The 27608-nt window shown below is 41.7% G+C and overlaps 2 protein-coding genes across 5 annotated transcripts in view; both read left to right on the forward strand.

The window, feature by feature from the left end:
* Positions 1–6638: 6638 nt before the first annotated feature.
* DSCC1 (DNA replication and sister chromatid cohesion 1) lies at positions 6639–24787 on the forward strand. 2 transcript variants are annotated; one of them, XM_025922997.2, is made up of 9 exons: positions 6646–7308; positions 9548–9716; positions 12616–12750; positions 15568–15658; positions 16802–16940; positions 17413–17465; positions 17891–18045; positions 20333–20481; positions 23693–24787. In XM_025922997.2, the coding sequence occupies exons 1-9, from the start codon at positions 7133–7135 to the stop codon at positions 23799–23801; spliced, it is 1176 nt and encodes a 391-aa protein (XP_025778782.1). In that variant the 5' UTR covers positions 6646–7132; the 3' UTR covers positions 23802–24787. The 2 variants fall into 2 exon arrangements, with proteins under 2 accessions (XP_086551246.1, XP_025778782.1); XM_086695120.1 differs by lacking the exons at positions 16802–16940; positions 17413–17465 and having other exon boundaries at positions 6639–7308.
* A 391-nt stretch (positions 24788–25178) lies between these two features.
* The window catches only part of TAF2 (TATA-box binding protein associated factor 2), a 105849-nt gene continuing 103419 nt past the window's right edge, over positions 25179–27608 (forward strand). For all 3 annotated transcript variants that reach the window (XM_086695987.1, XM_086695986.1, XM_025922650.2), the window contains exons 1-2: positions 25179–25553; positions 26250–26304. In XM_086695987.1, the coding sequence (XP_086552113.1) occupies positions 25471–25553; positions 26250–26304 (138 nt within the window). In that variant the 5' untranslated portion in view covers positions 25179–25470. The remainder of the gene's footprint in view (positions 25554–26249; positions 26305–27608) is intronic.

A 27608-nucleotide genomic window follows, 5' to 3' on the forward strand; every position in this document is an offset into this window, starting at 1 on the left:
ACCAAATTGGATCGTGCAAATGTAGAACATTTTCAACATCTCAGAAAGTTCTGCCAGGCAGGCCTCAGTGAGAGAACGGACGGGTGTTAACCAGGCAAAGAAAGAAGGGAAGAACAAACCAGGCAAGCAGACCCCCAAATGGGAGGAGGCATCCTGGAGAGAGTAAAGACCTTGCAGAGAGCCAGTGGGTCCCATGCTCCCAGGAGGCATCAGAGAAGAAAAGGAAAAGCAGCAGCAGAGGAAGCAGGATAGGATATATCTTCTAAAGGCTGGAGGGGGAAAAAAAGCAAACAAAATCAATTCAATGAAAGATAGTGAAAGAAAATAAGAAGCAACAAAAAAGACTCAGTAAGTAGAGAGAGAAAAGAGGAAAAAAAAAAAAGATGGTAGAGATGAAGTTAAATATATTAGATCTAAATTTGGATCCCGTGTACCGGAGACTGTGTTGTTAATCTGCTTCAGGAAAGATACTACATTCATTCAGCATAGCGGATGCAGGGGCCAGACCAGTGAGCTAAATGGGCAGATGAGGGAACCATTCATGCACCCTTAAGTCTTTGAAGGTCACATTCATTTCTGTCATATTCCCAGGTGTATGGTGCATTTTTTTTTTTTAATTCTGTGGTGCTAATTTTAATTTCTGTGACAGTTTCAGGGCTTCTATTTAGCTTTTTCGGGAGTAATTCTGACTCCATGAGTGAAGGAGCTAATTTGAGAAGCTGCGACTAAATATATCATTAAAAATCCGAATGACATTTGGAAAACAGTGAAAAGACCTTCGATGTCTGGTTGCCTGCTATGTATGAATTATCGCTCACCTCTGAAAATATTAATCATACTTATCATAAAGTCTTGGGAATTTTGTTCTATTACCTCTGCTTCCTTTGGTCTTAACTCTTCCCTGATGACTTTTTATTTATTTATTTATTTATTTATTTTCAACGTTTATTTGTTTTTGGGACAGAGAGAGACAGAGCATGAACGGGGGAGGGGCAGAGAGAGAGGGAGACACAGAATCGGAAACAGGCTCCAGGCTCTGAGCCATCAGCCCAGAGCCCGACGCGGGGCTCGAACTCACGGACCGCGAGATCGTGACCTGGCTGAAGTCGGACGCTTAACCGACTGCGCCACCCAGGCGCCCCCCCCCCATGACTTTTTATATCTCTTTATGTTGTTGGTCGTATATAAATGGTGATTCTTTTTTTATTCTCTTTTTAAAAATGTTACTTATTTATTTTTATACACGGTGACTCTGGTTTGTCTCTCTTCAGTTTTGTATTTGAGAATCTGTGTCCACCATTTCTTCACCCTCTGTTTTGCATGGAAGGAATAAGAGTGCACTTGAGTAGGGAGTTCTGCTGGTACTTTGTCTTCTGGCAGCCTGGCTCCCCACTCCGGGAATTCCTCAGCCACAGGGCATTTCCCTGCCCTTCTGTGACCATTTCCCACACTGCGTCAGCCCATGGGCCGGGCTGCTGCTAGCTCAGCACGGCCCGACACGAGGCAGCTTTGCTAATCCATCACCTTGATACACGCCCCAGAGCCACCTCTCACTTCTTGTATCTGAGCTTGATGCTGTCCTGAGCCTTTATCCACTTTACTCAGACTCATTGGTAACATTTTACCCCAGTGTTTCCATTTTCCATTTTCTGTCTATCTAATGAAAATCCTTTTTTAAACTTTTTGGGAGTAAGACATCATGCTCTTTTGCTAAGTATTCTATGTGTATTTCCTGCGAAAAAGGACATTCCGTTATATAACCACAGTATAATTATCAAAAGCAGGAAATTTAACATTGCTTAAAAAAAAAAAAAAACTCTCATCAGGGTGCCTGGGTGGCTCAGTTGGTTAAGTGTCTGACTCTTGGTTTTGGCTCAGGTCATGATCTCATGGTTCGTTCTTTAGAGCCCCAGTGACAGTGCACAGCCTGCTTGGGATTCTCTCTCTCTCTCTCTCTCTCTCTCCCACTCTCTCTGCCCCTACCCCACTCCCTCTCTCTCAAAATAAATAAACACTTTTTTAAAAAGAGTTAAAAAAAAAAACCTCTTGGATATAATAATGAAATCATAATCCCTATTTATGGATTCCATAATGAATTTCCATAATTAATGAAATCATAATCCATAGTCAGATTTCATTAATTGTCTCAACAATATATTTTATAGCAGTAATTTTTCTTAGTCCCGGATCTAACCTAGGATTACACATTGTGTTTAATAATCATGTCTCTTCCCTATAATCTGAAAGACTTCCTTGGTTCTTGCCCTTCATGACCTTGCAGTTTTTGATGTATCAGCCAGTTTTTTTACAGAATGTCCCTCAACTTGAGTTGCCTGAGGTTTTCCCTGTGTTTATATTCGGGTCATGCATTGTTGACAGGATTAATTCAGTATATCGTATCAGAAGATACAAGATGCTCGTCCCAGTATTGGTCATGTTAGCCTTGATCACTTAATTGAGGTAATATGTTCTGTTGATTTGCACACTGGCCCCCTGACATGGTGGGCAAGGAGAGACCAGAGAAAGAGGCACACCATTCCAGGTTGGTAGATGGCACTTTTAATAAGGAAGGGAACTTTCTTTTTTTTTTTTTTTTTTTAATTTTAATGTTTATTTCTGAGAGAGAGAGACAGACAGACAGTGAGCTGGGAAGGGGCAGAGGGAGACACAGAATCCGAAGCAGGCTCCAGGCCCTGAGCTGTCAGCACAGAGCCTGACACGGGGCTTGAACTCACAAACTGTGAGATCATGGCCTGAGCCGAAGTTGGATGCTTAACTGACTGAGCCACCCAGGCGCCCCAATGAAGGAAACTTTGTTATGAGGGTTGCCTTGGGCAGCAGCAAGAGGAGGAAATATCTGCCCCCCGCATGCCAAAACCTTAAGAATTTATTTTACAGAGGCCTCAACAGGGTTCAGTCACACATACCATCCAGATGGTTTCTTTTCTTTCTTTTCTCCTTCTTCTACTTCTTCTTTTGACATTTATTCATTTTTGAGAGACAGAGTGCGAGCAGGGGAGGGGAAGAGAGAGGGGGAGACACAGAATCTGAAGCAGGCTCCAGGCTCTGAGCTGTCAGCACAGAGTGGGGGCTCAAACTCACAAACACGACATCATGACATCATGACCCGGACCTGAGCTTGAAGTCAGACGCTTAACGGACTGAGCCACCCAGTCCCCTGAGGCACCCCTCATCCAGATGGTTTCAACACCTTACTGTCTCCAGGCTACATTCTCAGAACAGCTCCCATAGTGGAGATGGGGGGGGGGGGGAGGGTGGCATTTACATTCCAAGGACAAGGGAGAGGTGAGGAGGCTCCAATGCAGCTTGAGGGTCAAATGAGGGTCATGTCATCTCAGTGACTTCCTCCAACACACTCCAAGTTCTTAAAAAGTTACTATTTTTTCTTTTGTAATTAACAATTTTTAGATAGATACATTGCAACTATGTAAATATCCTGTTCCCCCATCAAATTGTCACCCACCCTTTAGTTTTAGTAAATGATCTTTTAAAAATCTACATCTGATCGTGATACTCCCCTACTTTAAATAATCCACACCTTTTAGGGAACGAACACCTTCCCCATCACCCAAGCCACGCTTCTGACAGTCTTTCTCAGCTTCTCCCCCTTTCTCACTCTCCACATTGTCAAGAAGGTCCATCCCTTCTACTTTCTGAATATTTGTTACTTCTCCTTCCATTTCTCCTGATGCCATAGAATCAGGTCCATTAGTTCTGACCTTGTCTATTTAAATTTTCTGCCTGCTCTCATTGGGTTAAGCCTGGGTTCCTGAACTGTCCCCCAAACTGCTACCTGAAAGATCTTTCTAAAGTCAAATTTCTGATACTGATGTTTTCATGTATGTATTAGAAAATCATGTAGATATGAGAAAATCCAACTAACAGGTTTCAGAAATATAGAACAGAAAATGTGGAGGCATGGAGAGGGGATATTGTCAAGGAAATCATATAAGAAAATTTCCTGGAAATGAAGAATATGAATTCTTCCTTCCTCCTTCCTTCTTACACTGAGAGGGCCTAGCACAGGTCTGGAGAAAACTAGGTAGAAGCCATGTGTGCCAGCTCACCATTGCTGAATATGAGTCCCATGTCTCCAGATACACTGATTTTTTAAAAGAAGAAGAGGGGTGACTGGGTGGCTCACTTGGTTAAGCGTCTGATTACAGCTCAGGACATGATCTTGTGGTCTAGGAGTTCAAGCCCCGCGTCGGGCTCTGTGCTGACAGCTCAGAGCCTGGAGCCTGCTTTGGATTCTGTGTCTCCCTCTCTCTCCACCCCTCCCCCACCTGTGCTCTGTCTCTGTCTCTCAAAAATAAATTTAAAAAATTTAATAAAAAAAAAAGAGGAAAAATCACAGTGTTAATGGAAGCTCTCCTATTTTTAAATTATGGCTAAAATAAAAAAAAAAATACATGCATAACACTCAGAAACATGAAAGTAAGGAAGCACAGGGGCATTCACAGGTTAGTCTATAGTATATACGAAAAGCACTTGGGAGTGTAGAATCTGGAAGAGCAAGGTGGACCCAGCATGAAAAGTTTTGAAAGCCAGCAGAAGTATGAGCTTTATTTTCAAGGGGGAGGGAGATGTTGATGATTGGTGAACAGAGGGTAAGGCTATCAGAGAACTTAATGTTTTGAAAATTAACTGTCTATGGTATAGAGATAGATGGGCAACGGGAAGGGGGATGGAAGGTAGAAACCTGGGCCTGAGGAGGCCACAGTAATAGGAAATGACCAAGGTCATGGTTATAAAACATTTTAAGTTTTTTGAATGCCTGGAAGCCACCATGCTCTTCATGAAATTAAAATAATAATAATAATAAAACAAGGAAGAGAGGAAACAAAAACAAAGTATTCATATGTAATTCTTATGTGAACTATGATTTACTAAATACAATTCCTATTTCACACTATGAAAATAATATATGAACACTATAATCAAGAGAACAGGGGCACCTGGGTGTGGCTCAGTTAGTTAAGCATCCAACTCCTGATTTTGGCTGAGGTCATGATCAGTTTGTGAGTTTAAGCCCCACAGTGTGGATCAAGCCTGCTTGGGATTCTCTCTCTCCCAATCTCTCTGCTCCTCCCCTGTTCTTGCTCTCTAAATAAATAAATAAATAAATAAATAAATAAATAAATAAAAGTATGGTGTCTATGAAAGCAGTATTAATTTTACTATGGTTGGTTCTTTTGAAGTTTAACTGTTCACTTACCTGTGAAAAGAGTTTTCTTTTTTCTTTGTTACCAGGTGAATGAACAAGCTTCAAACAGTTAAGAAAAATGTGTAGAAAAGAATTTTTTTTACTTTACAAAAATGTATCTAACATGCTTTAAAAATATGAATTAATAAAAACTATCATTCTGTTTTAAGAGAGGAACTGAGGCCCACCTTCCTGTCAGAATAGCAAAATCGGATATCATGTATTAATCAGTAATAAAACTAATGACTTACATACAAATAATAATTTGCTATAAGCAATAACTAATAAATAACATTAACAAAAGGCTGCCATTTATTAAATACCACCTGCTTGTCATACATGTTAGAATGTAGGTATTATTATCTTCTTTTTACAGATAAGGTAGTAGGAATGAGAGAAATTAAATGAACTGCTCTAGGTCACAAAGCTAGTGGGAACTGGGTTGAGATTTCACGGGAGGCTGGTCTGATATAAATATCATCATTCTTCTTACACTAAGCTGCTTCCAGTTAATAGAGCACCTACAATGGTTGATTCTCTTCCAATTTATACATCTCATCAGGCAACCGTCTTCATACCCAGCATTTTTCTCCACCATAGTCCTTACACGTTCAGGTGTATTAAAAAAAAGGTCAGTGAAGAAGTAGGTCATAGGAACCAACTTTCTACCACCAACTAAAGCACCATCCAATGCCCCTGGGATGCCCTACTCTGTAGTTTCCTATAATTTCACCCAGAAGTTGAAAGAAAATGCCTGCTCATTTCCTTTGAATTCAACCTCTCACTCACCTGTCCATCTACTCACCCACCCACCTCTTTTTTACTTTGACCAAGTGGAATGTTCCTTCCAGGCAGACTCAGCTCTCATGGGCAGCAAGAATCCCAGACAGACTGCAGGGTCCCTGGGAGAGTTCACATCAGGCTCTTAGAAGCTATTAATGCACGGACGTATACGGATGAGCCTCTCTCTTGGAACTTTGTATTCATTCAGGCCACTGTAAAATTTGGCCCAGAAGACACTTTAGAGAAAGCTGAGTGAGCAGTTTGCACATCCTGCCGTGGCGAGTTTGTCGGTCTCCCCAGGAGACTGAAGGCTCTTTCCACCCTAGGAAAGTTGCTCTGCTCTGGACACGGGCCTCGGCCCCTCTGCTGACACCCAGCTCACACTAGGCACTCAATGAAGGGATGGATCTAGTCCAAGCCACCGTCTCCCAGATAGGACGGTTCCCAGGCCCACAGGAGAGAGATTCCTTTTCCAGTTCTACCAGGGCCTCGCTCCTGCTCCAAAGTGTTTGCATAAAACCCGGCTGCTTATTTTTAGAGACAGAGCAGACCGCGCTGGAATCAGACTTTACTACCTCCTGCTGAGCCACCGCAGGCAAGGAGCTTGCCTCATTTGCAAAATGGGGCGAAAAAGGGACCACCTTAAAGGGTTGGAGTGAAGGATTTAGAAAATTATGCACGTAGAGTCCTTATCACAAGGCCTGGCCCTGGCGGAAAACTGGACTGTTTCGCCGGCGAGGAAGCGGGGGTGCTGACGGGAAACCGGCGGAGGAGCAGCGGAAGGGGTGGGCGAGGGCTCCGCGTGGCGCCCCGCGGGGTGGCAGCGCAGCTCCCGCGAGGTCCCGCCGAAGCCGCCCCGCGGCAGCCGGGCTTTCCTCCCGCGGCCCGAGTTCTGCCTCCGGTGAGCGGCCGCGGCGGAGATAGCGCAGCGACGGCCTTTGGACCCCCCGAAGGCACGCTCCGCCCCGGAAACACGCCCCCTGCCGCCTTGGCGCGCTTTTGAAAGTCTCTTCCCTCGCCCTGGTACGTTTCGCCGGCTCCCGGCTGCTCGCCGAGCGGGTGCTCTCGAGCGCGCCCACAGGGCCCTCCGGGACGCGGTGGGAGCCCCGAGGCCGCACAGCGATGAGGACCCGCGAGGAGGTGGACGCGACGCTCCAGATCGCCAAGCTGAATGCGGCCGAGCTGCTGCCGGCCGTGCACTGCCTGGGCTTCGGCCCCGGGGCCGGCGCCGCTGCCGGTGACTTCTGCCTGCTGGAGCTGGAGCCCTCGCTGTGCCAGCAGCTGGAAGCCGGGCACAGGTGAGCCGCCAGCCGCCGTCCCTTTGCCCCGCGGGGAAGCGCAGGACCGGGAAACCGGGCCGCAAGGTGCATTGATTTGAGCAGGGGGCTGGCCGCTGCCCGGATGCCTGGTCCCCAGCGCGCTGCCTTTTTCCGAGGAGTCCGCACCACCACTGGCGGTACACTTAGCTGGACTGAGGTGATGCTACAGGACTGTTCCATCTGATCTGGGAGGCCTGCGTCCGCGGAAGCCAATCAGGAAACATAACCTCAGTGACGTTTTGCCGACCTTCACAGTGATGCCGGGAAGTGCACTGAACCCTTGCCATTCTGGCTTAAAATCCAGGGCTACTGTCTAATATTTATAGAGTTCTCCTTGCCTTCTACTTATATTCATTTCGAGACAATCGGTAGGACTGTAGAGAGTAAGCTGAAAAACGTTTTACCGAGTTGCTGATTGTGAGAGGCCCTCCAAAAACAGACCTGCTTGGGGTCGTTTAGTGGGAATCTGAAGCTGTTTCTAATTTTGGGTCAGCTACACACTTGCTGCAAAACCATGGATTAAAAAGCACAGTCCGGGAAGGAGTCTAGAGAATCATTCTCTCAAATGTGTGCCCTCCCAGCTCCTGGAAATTAGGAGTTAGGGCTCTGGTTTGTTTCTTTTCTACACCACCCTTCTCCCAACACCTGTATTTCATTAGGTAGTTTGTTCTCTTGTAGATTCCTTTAAATTGAACTCCTCAAGATTTCAGTTTTCATATTTACTCATCTGGCAGTATTATAGTTAACTGGCCAGCCTCCAGCTGCTAGCCACAAAGTATCTTTAAGGGAACGGGAGCCTCACTCCTTGGTTTTCATCCCCACTGAGTTCTTGGCGAGCTAAGAAGGAACTTCAGGTGTGTGGACCTTCTTTTTATCCAGTTATTGTTCATCCACCTGGCAATCCAGAATGACCCGGAAATGTGTGTTGTGAAAACATTTTTGCCAAGGACGGATAGTTGTTTTAAACAAAATATTGAGGCCTGGATAGTGCAATGTAGAAGTAGATGTTGAAGAGTGGGTACTTGGGACTCTTAAGTGTTATTAGCACTGGGAGACTAAAAACAAGAAAAAAAAAACATGCATTCTTTTCACTTAAACTGAGTCTTTGTTTTAAAAAGTGCTTACACATTCTTCTATTTCAGGTTTTATTTTTGTTATTTCTTTAAAACAAGTGAATAGTGTACAGGAGGGTTAAATGTTTTATAGACAAATCTAGGAACTGCTCCCTTGCTGTCAACCCATCATCTTTTTTTTTTTTTAAGATTTTAAAAAATGTTTACTTATTTATTTTGAGAGAGAGAGAGAGAGAGAGAGAGAGAGAGAGAGAGAGAGAGAGATGGGACAGAGAAAGAGGAGAGAGGGAATCTCAAGCAATTTATCCTGACGTGATAGGCTGAGCCGAAATCAAGAATCAGATGCTGAGCCACTGAGCCACCCAGGTGCCCCCCCCATCTCCATCTTTAGTGTTTCCTCTTCTTCCTCACCTCTGTCCTTCCTCTCTTCTTTCTTCTTGCTCCTTTCCCCCTGTGAGCCTTTGTCAGAGCTTTACTGAAGTTTGTAAACCTATCTGTTTTATATTTTTTCATTCAGCGTTGCATCTCTTTTCATAAAGTCCCAATATCTTTGCAATAAGAGCTGATGGGTAGGCTAGGATGTGTCCTTTGATTGTTAGGGGATACTCAGAACAAAACAAGAAGAACCACTCCTAGGTGGATACCCGGACCACCAGGTGATGATGATCATCTGGGAGCTTGTTAGAAATGCAGAATCCTGGGTCCTGTCCCAGGCCTGCAGATTGGGATTGTTTTTTAAAGAAGATTTTCTAAGATGCCGGTGCATAGGTTTGAGAAGTACTGCTTTAAGGTGGTTTAGGAAATTGACGTTGTGACTGAAGCTACTGGGTGCTTTGTCTTGTGCTTTTCCAAGCAGTTTGTGTGCAGATGCCATGTGGTAACATTTGGACTCTTGGCCTCTTTGGATCTTTCTTGCAGGTTGAATTATTTTTCCTTGGTGAGGCCACCTGGTGCCCCTCTGTCTCTCAACTGGTTCTGCCATTGCTCTGTGGAGCCCAGCATTATGTGAGGGTGGTGAGAACAGGGGCCAGACACAGCCTCAAGACTTAATTTTAAATTCTACAGGCCTAGAGGCCTTCTTTATAATGAAGATGTCCATTGGTGATTCAACAAACCATGTATTTTCTCTTTCCGTTTTCCTGCAGTCTTGTGATTCGTGGTGATAAAGATGAGCAGGCTGTGCTGTGCAGTAAAGACAAAACCTTTGACTTGAAAATAGCAGACACTTCCAATATGTTGCTTTTCATTCCTGGTTGTAAAACTCCTGACCAGCTGAAGGCGGAAGAAACACATTGTAACATTATTCATACTGAGGTACTGTTATTTGTCTTCTAATTTATATTTGAATCACAACACATGTGCTAATATTGCCTTTAATTAAAATCTTTAGGTGTGAAATGCATAATCACAGGGAGCCTGAAAGGTTCTCTAATGAGATTTAAAATTTCTTGGCATCATTTGCTTGTTTGGAGTCTCGTGAGGTTGTCTTTATTTTCCCTATTTGGTGTTTAAGTCCTAGACAAGTTGACCATGTCTGTCTGTGACGTAGAAAGTTTGTTATGAGGTGACGTATTCCAAGCATTTTTACCTACTTTTAGTAAGCCTTGCTGTATGTATGTTTTGAAAGAAGACTCCCTCAAACCACAACTAGCACCTTAAGTAATATTTATGAGGCAGAGAAATGAAGAAATTGGAGTTTTTGCGGCAAGTGTGCGTGTCTCTCACCTTTGAAGTCCATTTAGTTCATTACTACCTCTAGCCATGTATGACAAAGTCTTAATTATTATGGAGGCTACTTGTAGCAGATGCCACATAGAAGTCTCCATCCTGGTTAGCTTATTACACATGTCGTGATCAAAACACAGCCCTTAATTCTCTCAGAATGATTTTAGGCCAACTACTGCCTTAGAAATAGAATTGGAATAGAAATAAGGGAAAATATTGGGAAATCTCTGACCCACGATGTTGCTAGAACAAAAGAAATTCAGGTAAATTTTGTATTTTGTTTTTTTTCGGGGAGGGGGAGGGTCTTTTAATGGTAATTAACTAGAAACATGGGCAGTTTAATCTTTTTTAGACCACGTTACTTTCTCATCGGTTACCTGTTCTGTTGGTGTTTTTGCGGGCTGTAACAATACGGGAGTACCTTTGAGCTCTCCTTATGGGAATTGTGTGCACTGAGACTGGGCAAAGCTTAACAAAGTTCTACCGACTAAGGTGTTTTTTTTTTTTTTTAATTTTTAATTTAATTTTATTTATTTTTGAGAGAAAGAGAGAGACAGAGCATGATCGGGGGAGGGACAGAGAGAGAGGGAGACAGAATCCGAGGCAGGCTCCAGGCTCTGAGCTGTCAGCCCAGAGCCCGATGCGGGGCTCGAACTCGTCAACCGTGAGATCATGACCTGAGCCGAAGTCGGACGCTCAACCGGCCGAGCCTCCCAGGTGCCCCACCAACTAAAGTTTTAATCTGAGGTTGCACTTCAGATGTCTGAAAGGGCTAGATAAGGAACGCGCATGCGCAAAGCAGGCTGTTGTTGCTAGGTAGGGACCCCAGTCTCAGCAGGTAATAGAGGATGCTGGAGCCTGTGGCAAATTGAAGAGCACAGGCCCCACGTAGGTGGGCAGCCACAGCTTGGCCTTGTGGGAAAGCAAGCCCAGAACTGCCAAATCTTCCGATTTCTTGTTTTCAAGTAAACCTTGACATTTAGATCTTGGGGCAAAATCTAATTTGTCCACACTGGCAACTAATTTAAAATCTGTACTAATCCTCACTTCCCCACAACACAAAGCACACGCCAACAGCTGTGCTTTGGATAGAGCCTGAAGGCTGTGAGTTTGTGGACACGGATGAAATCAGTCTTTTTGGTTTGGTCCTCACCCTCCTCTTTTGGAGTCCTCAGATTTACCAGCATCATCAGCTGGTCTGGGCCGTGTCTTTTGTCAGTCAAGCCTTGTACGAGCTTGAAGGAGAAGCATTCCCCGACCTTCCATTTCCGAGTCAGAGGGCACTCCATATGTAATCCAGTTCAGCATTTTTTCCTTATTTTGTGTGAACCACTTACTGGGCACCTACTAAGTGCCACACACTGGCAAGTCCCGGAGGTAGAGAGGGATAACAGATAACGTATCATTTAGCCACTGTCAGCTGGGTTTCTCAGAGTCATAAGCCTCTCACTAATTTCAACAGCCAAATAAGGAATTAGCTGCAATTCTAAACAGTAAGAAGTTCTTGCAGTGAAAAGAAGTGTCTCATCCTTAACTTTCTGCCACATTTTGACACCATGAACAACATAGAACAAGGATGCTCCCTCTTGCCTTTCACATCCCTTCATTATCTGAACACTGTGATCATGTCTCTTCCTTGTTCTCCGTTTTCCTGCCTAAAAAGACTCGTTTTCTGTTGTTTCCATCAGGTTTGCAGAACAGTCACCATCCTGGTCATTCTTTTCCAGGCACACCCTAGTTCTCAGAACACGCTAGAGATATGGAGCTCGGTGATTGGTTCTATGTTGGCAGTTTTTAAATTTTTTTTTAATGTTCATTTATTTTTGAGAGAGACAGAGAGACAGTGTGAGCAGGGAAGGGGCAGAGAGAGAGGGAGACACAGAATCTGAAGCAGGCTCCAGGCTCTGAGCTGTCAGCACAGAGCCCCATGTGGGGCTTGAACTCACGACCTGTGAGATCATGACCTGAGCCCAAGTCAGACGCTTAACCAACTAAGCCACCCAGGCACCCTGGTGGTGTCTTCTTAATTTTTTTTTTTTTTTTTTTCTTTTTCTTTTTTTTCTTTTTTTTTTTTTTCAACGTTTTATTTATTTTTGGGACAGAGAGAGACAGAGCATGAACGGGGGAGGGGCAGAGAGAGAGGGAGACACAGAATCGGAAACAGGCTCCAGGCTCTGAGCCATCAGCCCAGAGCCCGACGCGGGGCTCGAACTCACGGACCGCGAGATCGTGACCTGGCTGAAGTCGGACGCTTAACCGACTGCGCCACCCAGGCGCCCCTGGTGGTGTCTTCTTAATCGGGGTTTGGAAAGATGTTTCCTGAAGATACCCATCCATTTGCAAAGATGGCTGGAGGGTACCTTCTCAACAGAAAGCAGAATGCTCGGCTCTCTTGTTTTCTTAGACAGCAGATGAGTTGGTTGAGATTTGTGTGAAATTTTCGTTTAGAATAGCCCCTGAAAGGCTATAATATATTTATACTTTCTAGATCTTTGGTTTTTCTAATAACTATTGGGAATTAAGAAGATGCAGACCTAAATTAAAGAAGCTAAAGAAACTTTTGATGGAAGATGCCTACGAAGGACCTGACAGTCAAAAAGAGAAGGATTCAAATCAATCAAAAGTAAGACTTATTTTCATTCTTTTTTAATTGAAAAATAGAACTGTAATTAGAGGTACTTAATGGTGACATTCGTATTTTTAATGTTTGTATTATGAAAATTTCAAATACACGCCAAAGCAGAAAGACCCCATATATCTATCACTCAGTTGAACATTTATCAGCGTTTTGTCAATCTTGTTTCTCCTGTCCCCCTGCTGCTTCCTACCTTTTTTTTCACTTCTTTTTCTGGAGTATTTAGAAAAAAATTTTTTAATGTTAAATTTGAGAGACAGAGAGAGAAGGGAAGGGGAAGAGAGAGAGGGAGACACAGAATCTGAAGCAGGCTCCAGGCTCTGAGCTGTCAGCCCAGAGCCCGACATGGGGCTCGAACTCATGGGCCGCAAGATCGTGACCTGAACTGAAATCGGATGTTTAACCAACTGAGCCATCCAGTCACCCCTTTCTGGAGTATTTTAAAGCAAATCCTAGATATCATGGTGGCTACATAGCTAAAAGCTCCACGTGTTCCTAACTATGAAATACGTTTTTTAGAAGTTAAATTAATTTTTATTTAATTAAAAATTATAATTAGGAGCTCTTCAGAAAAAAAGGCATTATGAAAATGGAAAGTATTCTTATTCTATTATGAGAATTAACTAATTCCTAGAAGTATGGAAAAATATTTATAAGCCAAGTAAAGAAATGTTCAAGTTTTTGATGAAGTTCAATATCATAACTGTACTGGCATTCTGAAGGCTGTATTTACGTTACTTCTCTTTTTCTCCATTGACTTTTTTTTTTTGGTAACCACTTTATTGAGATACAATTTGTATACCAGACAGTTCACTCATTCAGTGGTTTTAGTACATTCACAGAGTTGTATGGTCATCACCATGATGAAGTTTAGGACATTTTTATCTCCCCAAGGAAACCCTGTATTCCTTAACTGTTGTCTTCTAAACTTATCTTTCCCTGCTTCCCTCTTCCACCCAGCCCCTAGCAACCACTAATCTTTCAGTCTCTTGATTTACCTCTTTTGGGCATTTTATATGAATAGAATCATATAATATGTGACCTTTTTGACTGGCTTTCTTTTCTTTCTTTTTTTTTTTTTTTTCCTGACTTGGCATATTTTCAAGGTTCATTCATGTTGTAGCATATATTAGTAGTTTATTTTTCTTTATACTCCATTTTATGGATATACCACATTTTGTTTAGTCATTCCTCAGCTGATGGACATTTGGGTAGTTTCCATATTTTATTATGAATGATACTTTTGTGAACATTCATATACAAGTTTCTAGGAGACCTGTGTTTTCCTTTATCTTGGTTATATACATAAGAGTGGGATTAATGGGTCATATTGTAACTCTTTGTAACTTTTTGAGGACTTATCAGACTGTTTTCCAAAGTGGCTGCACCATTTTGCATTCCCATTGTATGGGGTCTCCAATTTCTCCACATCCTTGACAACACTTGTTATTATTTGTCTTTTTCGTATCCATACCAGTGGCTTTGAATTGGTATCATTGTGGTTTTTTTTAAAATTTTTTAACGTTTTTTTAATTGTATTTTTGAGAGAGACAGAGACAGAGTGCGAGCTGGGGGGGGGGGGGGGCGGGGGGCGGCGCAGAGAGAGAGGGAGACACAAGAATCCGAAGCAGGCTCCAGGCTCTGAGCTGTCAGCACAGAGCCTGACATGGGGCTCGAACCCACGAACTGTGAGATCATGACCTGAGCTGAAGTCAGCCGCTTAACAGACCCAGCCACCCAGGTGCCCCTGTATCATTGTGGTTTTGATGTACCTTTCCCAATGACTAGTGATGTTGACCATCTTTTTATGTACTTCTTGACTATTTGTATTTCACTGAAAAAATGTCTATTCAGGAACTCCTTTGCCCAATTTTTAGTTGGATTATTTGTCTTTTTATTACTGACTTGTAGGAGACTTCTTTATATAATCTAATTACAAAGTTCCTTATCAGAAATATGATTTGCTTAGGGACACCTGGGTGGCTTAGTCAGTTAAACCTTCGACTCTTGATTTTGGCTCAGGAGCCCCACGTCAGGTTCCCTGCTGACAGCACAGAGCCTTCTTGGGATTCTCTCTCTCCCTCTCTCTCTTTGCCCCTCCCTGGTTCATGCATACACACGCAAGCACCCTCTCTCTCTCAAAATAAATAAACATTAAAAAAAAAATATGTTTATCTTTTCTCCCATTTTGTGGGTTATTTTCGTACTTTTGATTTTTTAAAAAAATTGTGATATATGTAGGATAAAATTTACAGTTTTAAACGTTTTTATGTGTATAGTTTTGTGGCATTAAGTACATTCACATTGTTCTGTAACCATGACCACCATGCATCATCCATAGAAACCTTTCACGTTCCCAATATGGGACGTTCCCAATATGCACCTTAAACGCTAACTCCCCAGTATTCCCTGCCTCCCAGCCTCTGGCAACTACTACCCTACTTTTCATCTCTATGAATTTGACTGTTCTAAATATTCCATACAGGTGAAATCCTGTAATATTTGTCCTTTTGTGTTGATGATATTTTGAAGTACAGTTTTGCATTTTGATGAGGTCCAATTTATGTTTTTTTCTTTTGTCGCGTTTTTGGTATTGTATCTAAGCAACGTATTGCTAAATCCAACATTATGAAGATTTTCTTCTAAGATTTCATGTAGTAATCACTATACATTAAAAAGAGAAATTAAGGCTAAATTTTGCCTTAATCTGTTCTGTGTATTTATTCCCCCAAATTTCGTAAGTCTTAAGAAAATATTTTTCAAAGCCTTTAAAATGTTTTCTGGTTTTTTATTTTCTTGTTTCAGTACACAACTGAAGATTTGCTTAATCAAATTCAGGCAAGTGAGGAAGAAATAATGGCCCAATTACAAGTTCTAAATGCCTGTGAGATTGAAGGTAACATTACTTACTGTGATTATTCATAAGAATGGAATTGGGCATCATGTGTGAGAGAGATTTATGGCCATCTTGATCCTATTGCACACTATTTACTTTTATTTTGGGCTTAAAGATGATGATATTTATATTTTTGGGGGTGGGGTCGAGACTGTGTGACCTTTACCTGAGGAGGTCAACCGTGACCAGTGACTCCAACCATTCCTTACAGGGCTTTTCCTTGAAGCACATTTGGTCCTAAGCATTGGAAATAAAGTTTTTAATGATGAATGCCTGCTGTTAACTACCATGGTATATGGGTACCAGGAGTGTTGAGGTTAGAAACCAATGGATTTTAATGCAGCCCTGTGTATTAGTCATTTCTTGCCTGGGGATGGGTAAGATTTTGGTATGTGTCAAGGGGTGCATAGATTATTCCTGGCATTGTTTCTGAGATTGACATCACACATTCCCTTTTCTAATGTTGCCTTGATTCTTTCGGAATAGCAATAGTAACATTCTTCCTTGGAAATGGTGGATTTGTGCTTGATTTGTTTCTCCAGGGATCGTGGTAGAGCCTTCGATTATAAGATAGCATTTCATGATCTTTTACCAGAATAGGGAGAGGTATCTTGATGCCCTGATTTTATCTTGCCACTGGTTCACATTGTACCTCTGCGTCTATTGACTCTTGAGTGACCTAGGCTTCTTTATGAGCACGAGAACACTTCTGCAAGACGGCTGGGATGAGAATTAGAACCATGGAAGTGCCCCACAGCGGAGTTCAGCGTGTGGGATATCAAACCTACAGTCTTCACCTCCTTTGTATGACGTTCTAATGAAATCACTATTCCAGCTACAGGTTTCCACATTTCCATTTAGATTGACAAGATTATTCTGAGATAATTGAGTGTTAAAGTACATGAAAAAAATCAGTGTTAGTCCTATGTAAGGTACTTTTTAAAAACTGCTTGGTTTCTCTTAAGACACAATTCATAATAATTAGGAGAAAAGCATAAAAAGAAGCATTGCTTATAAAGAAAGCTAAGACTTTAGTGTCTCTTTTTTTGTACCGGGCAAGAGCACGCTTCTTCTTTATCGATCATTTAACCAATTAATTTGCTTAAGATGTACTTTGGTAAAGATTACATTTGGAATTTGTAGGTTATTGGAGGATTCTTGACTTTGATTATGAGATGAAACTTCTGAATCACATAACTCAGCTTGTGGATTCTGAATCTTGGTCTTTTGGTAAAGTTCCTTTGAATATGTGCCTTCAGGAACTTGGGCCATTGGAGCCAGAGTAAGTATTTTAATCGCTGTCCCTCCACATTTCCTTTAAGGAAAGAAAATTATTTTTCAGGGTGGCACTAAACCCAGGGCATAGGCTGTTTATAACTGGATATCATATAGACATTTAAAAAATATATAACCAGGAAGAGCTTAGGAATTTTGGTCGCTAGGCTGAGTAAATGTGCATCATCTCTGTTTTTTTTCCTGCCATAAAAAATGTAAAGAAATAATTCTATTTAAGCTATCTTATGATAGTAAGTGTAGGCTCACATAATTCATGTAAGAATGTTTAGCATGGGCCTGGCACATAATGGCTTCCTGTTATTTCTTAGTTCCTAGTGTAAAATTTTACGTGGCAATCAAAATCACTTAGAATTTCAGATCTTAAATTTATATATTAAGATTTTAGTTAGGAAAGGTGTTTAAGATGTAATGCATAAAAATGTGATAACTTTTCAAATGAGTATTTTTAAATTTTTCAGGGAAATGATTGAACACTGTCTTAAATGTTATGGAAAGAAATATATAGAGGAAGGTAAGATTTGAAAAGTATCTTAACTTGTGTGTGTTTAAAGTTGGGGTAGGTTCACCTGGGTGGCTCAGTTGGTTAAGCATCCAACTTCGGCTCAGGTCATGATCTTGTGGTTTGTGGGTTCGAACCCTGCGTCGGGCTCTGCGCTGACAGCTTGGAGCCTGGAGCCTGCTTCGGATTCTGTGTCTCCTTCTCTCTCTGCCCCTCCCCACTCACACTCTGTCTCTGTCTCTCTCAAAAATAAATAAACATTAAAAAAAAATGTTTAAAGTTGGTATGCCTTTCTGAAGCGTGTGCCTGTTAAAAAGAACAACTCCACGGGCTTGTGAGTTGTGTATAATTTTTTCTGAGAAATTGCATTGAGGAAAAGGAAATGTTAGTAGTGCTTTGAATTGTCAGCATGAAACCATCTGATCCCTTTTCCTTAGGTGAAGTTTATTTTGAATTGAGCGCTGATAAAATATGCAGAGCAACAGCACAGATGCTACTTCAGAATGCAGTGAAATTTAATCTGGCTGAGTTTCAAGAAGTGTGGCAACAGAGTGTTCCTGAAGGAATGATAACCACGCTTGATCAACTTAAGGTAAGGTAGCAGTCATGCTTGCTTCCATAACTCACCAGCTTATCGTTAACTGTTGGGTGAAATGAAATTTGTATTGCAACTGAGTTTGGAGCCACTTCATCTTCCCAGTCGCCATTTCCGCTAGGAGCACACCGTGCATTCAGTCCGTCACTGGCTTTAGAACACTTCTGTCACTTCAGTGAGATCCCTCAAGCCCCTGTATGGTTAAGCCTGCTTCCCACCCGGTGTATCGCATCTTGTTGCATCATCTTCATAATCTTCCCCGTAGCTTCATCTCTTCCCGCTTCTCTCCTGCTCGCTGCATAGCAGCCTTCTTGCACGTTTTCAAGATCACCAAGCTGTCCTACCTTAGAACCTTTACATAAGGCTTTTTGTTCTAGAATGGCCTTCTTTGTCATTTCGCCTTGCCACCTCCTATTTATCTTTGAGTCACTTCATCAAGGAGGCTTCCCTTTACTCTAAAAAAAATGCCTCCTATTTTACTCGGCCATAGCACCCTGTGTTTTTCCTTCATGGTACTTACTGCTTAGCCCTGGGAAAATGTTTAATTGTGTGGGTTTCCTACTCTCTATTTGGATAGAATTTTGTTCACTGTTGCTTATCAATACATAGCATACTGCCTGGTCTGTCGCATATGCTCAGTAAATATTTGTTAAATCGTGAAAGGATTTGCAGGGTATTTACAGAGTTCCTTTTATGTCTAGGCACCATGCTAGATGCTGAGGGGAAAACATCACACAACGGGCCATCAAGGTTCTAAGCCTGGGGTCTGGCAATGGGGGGGGTGCACATCACCTGTATAAATCTCTTCTAATAATGTAGAGTGATCTGTGTCATGGGAAGGACGTGTACACGATGTTACGGGAGCAAAGAAAAGGGACTTATTCACCTGCCTGGTCAATCAGAGATGATTTTCTGAAGGAATGGCTGTTTTAGCTGCTGGGTTTGAAAGAATGAACTGTTAACTCTCAAGATGGAAGGGCAGAGATGAGGATCCAGGATAGCATGTTCCAAGGTGTGGAGGGACACAAATTGGGGCGCTGTTAGTATGAAGAAGAGTTAGAGTAGAAGTTGTTGGTGAGTCAGTGAGGGACACTATGGTCTGTGCTAGTGAATTTCAGCCCTATTTAGAAAGCTCTTCTGGGGCCCTTTAGTGACATCAAAAGAGCTACCTGATGAATTTTGCCTTTTGGGAAGAACACTGACCTTGAAGATGGTTGGATGGAAGGTTGGGTAGATTGTGAAAAAGGAGAACTATCCAGGCTCTCTATACTTAAGTACTCCTGAGAAAGTACTGACTAAAGAACTAGGTGATGGAGCATCGATAGAGAAATGTTGAGGCCTTAAAATCTATAGGATTAAGTGACCACTTAGGTATGGGGTTTGAATAATGGAATCTAGGATAATGCCCAGGTCTCCTCATGTCCTAAGATAATGGGACTAGAGCAGGTTTGGGTGACAAACACAATGAGTTCATAGATAGGTTTGGATAGAGTTCTTGTGCCTGGAAGGGAGATTTGGGTTGGGATTTATATATGAAGATATATATATATATATATATATATATATATATATATATATGAAGATATATATATATATGAAGATATATATATATATATAAAGATATATATATATGAAGATATATATATATGAAGATATATATGAAGATATATATATATGAAGATATGTATATACATGAAGATATGTATATACATGAAGATATGTATATACATGAAGATATATATATATATATATATACACATACACACACACCATCTAGCAAGTAAGTGGTGCTTATAGTTATGGGTTTAGTTGAGGTTGGTTGAGCCACCCAGGACAGTGACAGTGAGACAAGTCGAGGGGTCAGGGTAGAGGCCCAAGGAACTGCAACATTGAGGTAGGAGGAAAATGAGATGGTGGTGTCAGAGATAGAGATTCAAAGAGGTAGGGATCAACATGAATAAAGAAAACAGGGCTAGCAAGATGAATCCAAGAAAGGGCCCACTGGATTTGTCAAGGACACGTTATTGGTAACCTCGAACTAGAGCTATCCTGATAAATTGTGCAGTAGGAGCCAATAAATTGCAGAAGGGAAAAGGAGAATTCACTGTTTAATGGAGGTGGTTTTGGGAAAAAGGCTATTGAAGGTCTCTCTGTAGTTTGTGTGTTTCACATAACTGATATTTTAAATGGCTTGGGCTCCGGTGAAACTAAAGGTAAAAATGAGTTATATTTAAACATTAGACCATCATTCTAACTGCCCTTTTTCGTTTCATTTTTTTCATAGGGTTTAGCCTTGGTGGATAGACAGTCAAGACCAGAAATCATATTTTTGCTAAAAGTAGATGATCTACCTGAGGATAATCAAGAACGTTTTAATAGTCTATTCTCTCTAAGGGAAAAGTGGACAGAAGAAGATATTGCTCCATATATTCAGTAAGTCATTTGCTAAAATGGATTGTCTTCTCTGTCGTTCTCCACAACTTCCAATCCTGGGGTTGGAGAACGTGTTGTCTTCCATCCTCATCCTGCCTCTAAAACGACTTCTCTGCCCTCCTCCCTGCAAAACTGCAGCTCTTAGAGGAATAGTAAGGCTACGTACCCCACTATGACTCTCTGACTGGCACCTCCTATCTTTCCTGCTGCTTTGCTTTAACATCTTGGTAGATGCCAGATTTCAGGGAGAATGATTAGCTCTTTAGTCACTGTTTACAGAACCTCAAGTGCACTAACGTTACCACCTCTTTACTTCTTACCTCTCATGTCCTCTCCTCTCTTTCCCCAGGTTGGATCTCCTGGTTCGGATCTCTAGCTTCTACTGTGTGTGCTTTTCTCCTATTGCCCTCTCTCCCCCTCTTGTCATACCTCTCTGGCAAAAATCTGCAAAGATTAAATCCAACTTTCTGCTTCCTCTATGCCTCTACCTGGGCAAGTGGAATTTCCTGGAGAAAAAGACACAATGGAAGTTGCCAGTCTTACTTAAGAGCTTATGTGGTACTTGGCAGAGTTCTTGGCAAGGCACCGTTTCCTTATGAGACTTTTCTACCCTTGGAGCTCACTTTTCATACTTTTGCTTTTTGCATCATCAATACCTCCTTTTTCCTCTTCACCCTCAGCTTGTGACCTCATTTCTTGAGAAAATAGAAACAGATGAGAAAAGACAAGGACAACCTCTTTCCTACTGCCAAACCTGCCAGCCTCTGTGTGTGTTGTGTCTGCATACACTTCCTTTGCAGTCCCTCCTCTACAATGCATGAACCATCCCAGCTCCTAAGGCCAATCCTCCTTCGGCACTAGATCCATCCCTCTGGCCTCATTAAAGACGTATATCCTCTACTTATCCTTTTCCCCCTTGTGTTATTCATGTCTCCCTACCTGCTGGATTATTCCCACCAATATATGGTATGCTGTAGTACTGCTCATCTTAAAAAACAACAACAACCTACCGGACCCCATGCCCTCTGTTCTCCTTCACAAGAAACTCCTTTTAAAAGTACTCATTTATATTACTTCGTCTCTGGGGCGCCTGGGTGGCTCAGTTGGTTAAGCATCTGACTTCGGCTGAGGTCACGATCTCGCAGTTCACGAGTTCAAGCCCCACCTCGGGCTCTGTGCTGACAGCTCAGAGCCTGGAGCCTGCTTTGGATTCTGTGTCTCCCCTCTCTCTCTGGCCCTCCCCCACTTGTTCTCTGTCTCTCTGTCTCTCTCTGTCTCATAAATAAAAACACTGAAAAAACCTTTATATTACTTTGGCTCCCATTCTTTCCTTAAGCTGATGGCATCTTAACCTGATGGCATCCATTTGTCTACATGCAGTGGTCAGTTGTCTTGTTTCTTGGCCTCTTAGCACTGTTTGACACTGTGCAACTGCTTTCTACTTGAAACACACTGGTTTTTTCCCTTCTTTCCCAAGGTAGCTCTTTTTCTGTCTCTTTTGCTGATGTCTCCCTGTTCTTCCCAATCTTTAAACGGAGTGTTCCAGGACTCCATTCTTGGCCATCTTTTCTTCTATGTTTTTTCCTTGGTGCCCTCATCTAGGCTTGAATTTAAATTTAAAGACTTCCTAATTTTATCTTCACACTTGATGTTTTCCCTGAGCTCTAGTTTCTCTTATCTAGCTGCCTAATGAACATTTCCACTTGGATATCTAAGAGGAATTTTAACCTGCCATGCTCACAACAGAGCTGTCCTGACCCCATCTTCCACATCTCAGTTAACAGCACTACCATTAATCCACTTACTCAAGTGAGAAGCCCAGCTGTCATTTTCTTCCCTCACCCCCTGGTTCAAACTATGAGCAAATCCTAATGGAGCATCTAGTACCTGCCTCTGAATTGGTCTCCCTACTTATACTTTTCCTCTTCCCCTCTCCTCCTTTTCAACCTTTTTATTTTAGAAAACTTTATACATTCAGAAGTGACAATATAACATAATGAACCCTCCCTCTACTCATCACTCAGCTTCCATAATCCACTCATTGCCTCCATTATTTACAACTCAGGTCACATTCTGTTTTTCCATTCATTAAAACCCTCCTAGGGACTTCCCTTTATACTTAGAATGAAATCACAGTTGCTTTCCATGTTCTTTAAGGCCCTGTATGATCTTGCCCTTGCTTCCTTCTCCAGCTCCTGTTCTTTTGTCCTTCCTTCCCTTCATGTGTTCCAGTCATAGCCTTCTCCTCTTTGGGGTAAAGGAAAGGAAGCTCAAGTTGAGGGAGGGTAGGTAACCCAGGCAAGCACACATAGGTAGCCTATAATGCAGGGTCTCTGTGTCTAGATCTCCCTGTATTACATGGCTTATATTTCTAATGTGGAGGCCGTGTGATAGAATTGGGGGGGGGGGGGGGAAGGACTCAGGAGCCATGCAGACCTGGCAGCAAAATTTGGTTCCATCCTTGGCTGCCTGAGCTAGTTTCCTCATATCTAAATTTTTTTTTTTTTTTACATTTATTTTTGAGAGAGCACGCGTGCGCACACAAGTGGGGGAGGGGCAGAGAGAGAAGGAGACACTATCCGAAGCAGGCTCCAAGCTGTCAACACAGAGCCTAACGCGCGGTTCGAACTCACAAATTGCAAGATCATGACCTGAGCCGAAGTCAGACGCTTAACTGACTGAACCACCCAGGGCCCCTAGTTTCCTCATATCTAATGTGGGGTTAAATAATAAATTACTTTTACTCTTTCTGTGAAGGTTAAATGAGGTAATAAATGTAATGTACCTAGTTCAATTAAGGCTTAGTAACCACTCCCTACCCTGTCTCTCCCACAAACACACATTCTTTCTTTCTTTTTTTTTTTTTTTAATTTTTTTAACATTTTATTTTCTTTTTTTGAGAGGGAGAGAGAGAGACCGAGCATGAGCAGGGCAGGGCAGAGAGATAGGGAGACAGAATCCAAAGCAGGCTCCAGGATCTGAGCTGTCAGCACAGAACCCGATGTGGGGCTTGAACCCATGAACATGAGATCATGACCTGAGTCGAAGTTAGACTCTCAACCAACTGAGCCACCCACATACTCCTCACATACACACATTCTTATGCTTGTTGGAAAGATGGATTTAGATGAGAGAGAAATAACTAGCACTGTGAATATTATGTTCTCTAATATTTTCATGCTATTAATTTATTTTTTCATTGTTTCCACAGAGATTTGTGTGGAGAGAAGCAAACCATAGGTACATTACTCACGAAATATTCTCGCTCTTCAATACAAAATGGTGTTAAAGTTTATAACTCAAGAAGACCCATTTCTTAAAAGAACAACAGTCTTTGGGACTCAAGTTGCTTCATAAAGTTGATGGATATAAGAAAAAGATTCTTTCATGTATTTGTATTCTAGACTTTAAAGAACATACTGCCTTGAGGCATTTTTCTCCTCATTCCTAAGCATGTTGCAACTACTGCTCTTTTTGCCCTTAAATGTAATAGGAAATTTCTGTATCTTTCAAGTTATGTTTGCATTATGCATACAGTGTAAAGGACAAAAGAGAGTGGTGTTTACTATATTTAGAATACCTAAGGAGTCTACACATTTTTATTTATAGAAAAAGAGTTTTGTCTTTTTTTATATTTGAAATTGCATTTAATTAGGATTTGATATTCTAATCATTAACAAATTTAAAGGCTTTTTCAAAGAACTAAATAGTAATAGTTTCCTGGAAGAGAAATTTATTCAGTTAAATGTCATTTCTCAAGGGATTTCTCCTCTACTTTCAACATTCCACCAGAACAGGGAGTCGCTAGATGTTCTGTTATCTAAATTAGTTGTTTTCATGGATGAAATTGGCTTGGTAATAGCTCCTGTGTTGCCTGGCTGGTATAGACATATACTTTGGGATGAAACGGATTTGATATTCAATCTTTTGTGAAGAATGCTAATAGAGCAGTTTATAATCCTATAACGGGTAAAACTGACACAGCTAATACTAGAAAATGCCAGGTAATTTCTAGTTGGTTTTGGAATGCTTGATGAAGTTTGTTTATAGCTTTATTTTCCTAATTTGTATTCATTTAGACCAAAGTTCAAATTAACTTTTCCTTAGCTAATAAACTTGTCACCAGGACAGTTTGAGGGGTTAGGCCAAAGTTAAATCTGATCCAAGGTTAAAAAAAATGTTAATCTACAATTACCTGGGATTTAACTGTTACTGAAATTTACAATTGTTCTATTCTCTTGTACATGAACTGCAAGTTACTGATGGCTTCAAAATATTTGTCTTTCCAATAAATGTTTTATTATCAGTGTGCATTATTATTTTTTAAAGTACTGAGGCAACAGTACCTAGTAAGGACTGTGGAGTTTGAGTTAGACTACCTGGGGTCTAATTACACGTTTTCCAGCCCAAATAAGCTGGGCCCGGTGAGTTCATGGTGTCTGTTCACACAGCAAACCAGCAGGACCCCCCCACTCCTGGTTTCGTGTATCCCTGGCTACTAACACCCCCACCAACCTCCTGTCCCGTTCTTAGCAAGCCACTATATATTTGTGTCGTATTTCCTAAATTTTAACAGTTCCCTCCCACAGAATATATATGGTCAAAGAGGCGAAACCCTCTAGCGCTATCGTGCAAGCCCCGCCCTCTGACCCAAAGCTTCCGGCTTCCGCCCGCGCCGCCGTCCCACTTCCGCTGACTCCAGAGGTTAGAGGTGACAGGCAAGATGTCGGCTGACGGTGGCTTTGAGCGGTTGCTGAGAGGAGCATCTTCGTGACAAGCTCGGCGGAGGGGGCTGAAAGGAGCCGGGTCGAGGGAGCGAGTTCGAGGCGGCGGCAGATTGGACGGGGCCGGGTGTGGGCGCCGAGGGAGCCCTGGCCGCTGGGCATGACTGTCGGGAGCGAGGGGGAGCGAGGAGTGGGAGGTGCCGGAGGCCGGTAATATCCCGCAGCCCCCGGGAAACCGGGAAGCCAAGCTCGGTGGGAGCGCTTCATGCCGCCAACTGGTTTAGAGCCCGCCAGAATGAACAGGAAGAAAGGAGACAAGGGCTTTGAAAGCCCAAGGCCATATAAATTATAAGTATTTTTTCATCTTCCTTTCCTCTTCTAGCTTTTGTTTTTATTAATTATACTTGGTGATTGCTTGAAACTGCCTTTGTGAGCCTGGGAAATCTAGTAGGAAACTAGAACCCATTTACAGTGATGGAAATGGTGTTTGTTGGATATCGTGTATGGTTTTGAATGACAGGGTTATTCAACAGATTTAATGTCCTTTGCTGGTTAATAGGTGTTTTTTTTCATATATATATGTTTTCATATATATATATATATATTTTTTATCTGTTTATTTTGAGGGAGAGAGAACACGAGCAGGGGTAGGGGCAGAGAGAGAGAGAGAGAGAGAGAGAGAGAGAGAGAGAAAGAGAATGAATGAATCCCAAGCAGGCTCAGCGCTGTCAGCACAGAGCCCCACGGTGGGACTCAATGTCAGGAACCGTGAGATCATGACCTGAGCTGAAATTAGGAGTATGACGATTAACCGATTGAGCCACCCAGGGGCCCTGATTGTGTTTTCTTAAAGTACCTTGCTGTCTTTTTTTTCCAGAGAAATCTTTTTCCATTTGTTTTGCTCAGTTTAAAACATGCAATTACCTTAATTTGCAGGATTTTAAATGGAAAAATTAAGTATTGTGAGCTGCTTATTCCTTGTTTATACTTGAATAGGCTTATGCTTTCGTTTACTAAAAGTACTTTTTTTTTTTTTTAATATACAACCCATCAGGTCGTCTGCATCAACAACATAAACTTTCAGAGAAAATCTGTTGTGGTGAGTATGTTCTCAACAATTATAAGCCGTAACAAGTCACCTTTACAATATTTAGAAACTTTCACTTCCAGATAACTGTGTTTCAAGAGTAGGTGAGATTTGGGATTCAGATATGTATGACTCCAAGGTGAATAGCCTTGCTTCTATACTGGCTGCCTTCTCAATTCTTCTTTCTTCCTTCCTTCCTTTCTTTTTTTTTTTTTTTTTTTCCAGGTTAATATTTTATTCCATTTAATCAGTTGTGGAATGTGAAAGTCTGTATCACCAAGCATTTTAGAATTGTGAAAGAAACAAGAATAAGCCCATAGTGAAATTTCTTCTGTGAAAAAAAAATTAAGGTTAGGGCTCTCATTGACTTGACTTGGCTGCTAGGAGGCCAGTTTTGTTTTCTAATTCTTGGCTGACCTGGTTTAGGTGGATTGCTTTGTAAAGGTTTAGATAAGGTGTTTGATACATATAGATTGCATATATATCCTTGGAATATAGAAGTCTTTGGCTACCTGAGTGCTTAATTTGGGGGGACTTGTATTAAATAGAATCTTAGCTGTTTTTATTTATTGTTTGGAGGTGTATGTGATGGCATGAAATTCCCCCCAGATGTTATCCATGTATTCATATGTTTACTTAAGATGAGCTATATAGTTAAAAAAATGGAACCTCTTCATAGGAATCATAGAATCCTTAAAGGTTCATTAAGTCCCATGTCCTCAAAGAAATTTCTCAATCAGTATTCCTTACATATGATAACAGCTGACCCTTGCACAATGTAGGGGTTGGCGTCCCAACCCTCTGCACATTAAAAAATACGGGTATACCTTTTGACTTTTCAAAAACTTAGCTACTAATAGCCTGCTGTTGACCAGAAGTGTTACCAATAACATGAAGTCCATTACTGCATAATTGGTATGCTTATTATATACTGTGTTTTTATAATAAATATTGAGAAAGAACATGTTATTAAGAAAATCATAAGGAAGAGAAAATAACGTTTACAGCACTGCACTGTATTTAACAGGACAAAATCCATATATAGGTGGGCCTCTACAGTTCAAACCTGTGTTCAAGGGTCAATTGTATTTACCTTGTACTTCACAGAAGGGTACTTTAGGTGTGTTGTGTTGTATGAATTGGGTAGGGAAGATAGGAGAATTAGGGAGTTTAGTTAAGAAGTTATTGTCATATTCTTACAATGAAGCCCTGAAGGAAAATAACAATAGTGAAAGTGGTATAGAAATAGAGTTGATATGGTTGACTGAATTATAGTGAACATTTATTGAGTGTATACTATGTATGAGACTGTTGTA

The sequence above is a fragment of the Puma concolor genome, chromosome F2, assembly GCF_028749965.1.
Source record: "Puma concolor isolate L17-30 chromosome F2, mPumCon1.1.hap2, whole genome shotgun sequence".
NCBI lineage: Eukaryota > Metazoa > Chordata > Mammalia > Carnivora > Felidae > Puma > Puma concolor.

Excerpts from the sequence above, each read along its gene's own strand:
- DSCC1 (XM_025922997.2), top strand. The coding sequence starts at position 7,133 with ATGAGGACCCGCGAGGAGGTGGACGCGACGCTCCAGATCGCCAAGCTG. Across the intron at positions 17,466-17,890 it reads AAAGAAATATATAGAGGAAG|GTGAAGTTTATTTTGAATTG; the intron begins GTAAGATTTGAA and ends CCTTTTCCTTAG. Across the intron at positions 20,482-23,692 it reads GATATTGCTCCATATATTCA|AGATTTGTGTGGAGAGAAGC; the intron begins GTAAGTCATTTG and ends TTGTTTCCACAG.